Source organism: Contarinia nasturtii, unplaced genomic scaffold (assembly GCF_009176525.2).
Source record: "Contarinia nasturtii isolate CC-2019 unplaced genomic scaffold, AAFC_CNas_1.1 Cnas_scaffold_2916, whole genome shotgun sequence".
NCBI classification, from domain to species: domain Eukaryota; kingdom Metazoa; phylum Arthropoda; class Insecta; order Diptera; family Cecidomyiidae; genus Contarinia; species Contarinia nasturtii.
Window position 1 is genome coordinate 733 of NW_022200233.1, and position 3,649 is coordinate 4,381.

The window sequence follows — 3,649 nt, forward strand, 5'->3', positions numbered from 1 at the left end:
GGTTTATAACGGATAACTACTAGACAAAATATATATGAATTATGTTTTCTTTTGAGCCAGTCCAATAGATACGTTGTGAGTGGATTTGACAATTTCGAAGAATTCTTTTATTCCATTTCTTTTTTCTCCGTCATCTGCGTTTCAACTCATTTTTCTATATTATTATTATGTTCGTCTCACATTTCATGAACAATTTCAAATGTCCATTGCAGAAACCATTTTCATGCGCATACCAAATCAATGAACATTCTCTCCATTTCTCTTTTTTTCTCCAATGAATATGGTACATCGATTTTTCATATGATTTTCTTTATTCTTTTTTTTTTTTTTTTTGATTTTATAATCATTTCTACATTAGAATTGCGGATCCATCACAGAGAGAGAATTTGGGTATAATAGTTCAGTATAAAGTCAAGGTCAAACTCTGTATTGGCGGACCAATTTTAGGAGGGTGAGTCATTTGTTGTGGTTTTGCTTTCAATTAAATAAAAAATGTTCATTTTTGGTTGACAGAGATCTTGTGGCTGAGCTCCCGTTTATTCTTATGCATCCAAAGGTAATTGATATTCATTGAACGTAATTAATATTCAATCGATAAATAAATATTTTTGTTTTTAATTTGAATATATGAAAAAAGCCCGAAGAGGATGAGCCAAGTGGAATATTCAGCAATCGTTCACCAAGCAAACGCTCATCATCTGGCCAACGAGAGGAAGATGCTACTGAAAATGCAAGCAACCAGGCCACAACTGGAAACCTCATCCAGTTAGACGGGTATACACTTAAATAATTTTATTTGATGATTTTTTCGTTCACATTTTATTGGAGATCCACTCCGAACGGGGATTTTAATGAAAAAATTTCGTTTATTTTGACAGCGATGATGATTACAAGGATGATGACATAATATTCGAGGATTTCGCTCGATTACGACTCAAAGGTGAAACAGAGGCCTAAGACATTCACAAACATTCACTTTCAAATACATGTATATTTTTGTTATACATTCTTGAGATTGTTTGAAAGTGAAGAAAAAAAATGCTTATCAAAAATTAATGCCGAAACACCGGAAATTTCGATCATATTTTGACTTTTATCGGCATAATTGAAAAGCAAAATCAATTGGTCTCAAAGCTGATGCAAAAAGAAACAATCATTTAAAAAAATACAGAAATTTGTATTGCGTTTGTATGTAAATATTTCATTAACCGAAATAGAATCAGAGCAGAAAATTCTTTGAACACACAAACTGAGATCGATCATGTATTCTCATGTATTTGAATGTTAATCTAACTCAATGCCATAAATTTTAGCCAAGAAAAAAAAATTGAAATAAAACTAGAAAAGTATGGACAAGTCATATGATTTTTTTTTCGTTGTACATGTGTGCATAAAAAAATGATCACAGTCAAGGTAACCAAAATTGAACAATTTGTTGATGTTGTTATTATTACTAATTATTATTTTATTGCGCACAAAACAAAAACAAATTTATCTAATTATTGTTTATTTGAAACAACAAACTCTCTTACACATACATCGATACCATTTTCGTTGAAGAAATTCAACTACACCGATTCGGTAGATACGTGTAGTATTCAAACATATACAAATAATAATTGTGTCACACAGTTTATCGATGCTAGTAAAATAGATAGATAGTGTGTAATATAGATTCTAATTCAATTGTTGTCAAAGCTTGTACCAAAAACAGCTTTCACTCTAGGGGCATTTTACTATATGCGAATGCCATTTTATACGGAATATATGAACGTTTTCCTATTTATACATGAAATATACGAAGTAAAGTATATTCTTCCGCATCAACATCTATGAAAATTCGTACATTTCATTCGCAACCATTCACGAATGCCGCATACGTCTGCTAGACATCTACTGTCTGCTACTGTCGTTTGACATTTGTACATACACATTGCTGTGTCCAGTTTGTCGTGGCAGTTTCAAACACAATGTCATTGTTCTCAACTAAATTTGAAAAACAGTTGAAGAAAAAAATACAAGATTATTTGTTGAATATTATTTTAGAAGCCGTATCCGATTCGAAAAGTGAGATTTTAGAAATAAATTCAGATAATATAAAAGAAATTGAAAGTTACGTCAATGAAAATAAAAACCTTTCACAAGGCACCGTTTACAGTGATAATATTACGAGTGGAACGAGTGGCAAAGATTTATTTACCATTTTAGAAAAATTTCACTCAATATTACCAAAAAAAATATCAATTCGGCTTGAATCTCTGTCACCTAATCTGTCACTTTGACTTTTTGAATGTAAAAATATGACTTTTCATATGCGCCATCCGCAAAATGTGTATGAAACATTCGACACCGTCCGCAAATTTGTATGAAACATTCGCCACCATTCGCAAAATTTGTAAGAAACATTTGCGACCATTCGTTTACATTTGCAAAATATATAGGAAACATTCGCTCGCATATGGATCATACGTTTAAGTCGGAACCCCCTAGGGTTCGATGTTACCTTTTAAATAATCTCTGAAACAAAGAATAATAATAAAAGAGTACATTGTAAGCGTCTCGAGAAATATGGCTTCTTTTATCCTTTGTTATTCTCTTTCCAACAATAACAACTTTAGCTCCGGCTCGATATCTCTTCAAGACTTGAAGGTAATCAAGAATGAGATGGAAAATGAAAAAAATGAAAAAAAACTGAAAGCAGTAAATTTATTTCACTTTACTCGTCAAAACAATCATCAAATTCTTTCTCGAAATATTTTTGGTTTCATTTTTTTACCCCGTATTAGGAAATTTTTTAATCCAACATACTGGTCAATGCCGTTGTATTTTTTCTTCTTAATCACTTTGAGAAAAAATTGAGAATTGAAAGATCTGCTTGTTTTATTTAATCGATTAAATTTATTTCGATCGATGTTGATACAGTAAATAAACTTATATTATAATTATCAATAGAGATTAAATGAGAAAATAAAGTGCTAATTTAATGAGAAATTCTGTATATCAATGTTATGGCTCATGAAGTCTGCAACAAAATATTGTTGCGGAAAAAATGTAGATGTATTCATCTTCGTAAGTGTGTTGGAATATTTGATTTCATCTCGATAAAATGTAGCGTTAAATAATGTATTGTTTATATTTGCCATTCTTTTCCAAAGCATCCACGTAAATCATCCATGATCGATTTTTTTTCATCTTTTAATCTTAATTTAAGTATTTAATAATTTGTAATATTCTATCTCCGTCTACATTCAAATGATACTGTCTTGTAAGATGAATTGTATCGTCCTTGATCTTGGCATTTATTGCAAATTTCTTCATTTTAGCAAACTGCTGCATATTCAACGCTGAGGCTGACCCTAATCTCACTTCGAAACGTTTCACTTGTCGATTCAATCGGCAGGCTGTCTCAATGGATTTTTTGCATGAATTGCTCAGTTTTCCATGTGAAACGTCAATTATCAGTTCCATTAATTTTGGCATATGTTTTTCGATGTCTATAGAATTACTATTGGATTTGTAGCTTAATTTATATATGTTTGGAAAAAGCCAATCGATACTATTTGGTCCCAAACTACAACCCAAATTAACGAATTCAACCTTTGAAAATGGTTTTTGGAATTTTTTCAAAATTGTTATACCTTTAATATCG

At 31.0% G+C, this 3,649-nt stretch overlaps 1 protein-coding gene across 1 annotated transcript; it reads left to right on the forward strand.

Moving 5' to 3' along the window:
- The first annotated feature begins 347 nt into the window (after positions 1 to 347).
- On the forward strand, positions 348 to 1,360 carry LOC116349518 (arrestin red cell-like). The gene is made up of 4 exons (XM_031780999.1): positions 348 to 451; positions 514 to 556; positions 638 to 774; positions 879 to 1,360. The coding sequence occupies exons 2-4, from the start codon at positions 545 to 547 to the stop codon at positions 955 to 957; spliced, it is 228 nt and encodes a 75-aa protein (XP_031636859.1). The 5' UTR covers positions 348 to 451; positions 514 to 544; the 3' UTR covers positions 958 to 1,360.
- The last annotated feature ends 2,289 nt before the right edge of the window (positions 1,361 to 3,649 follow it).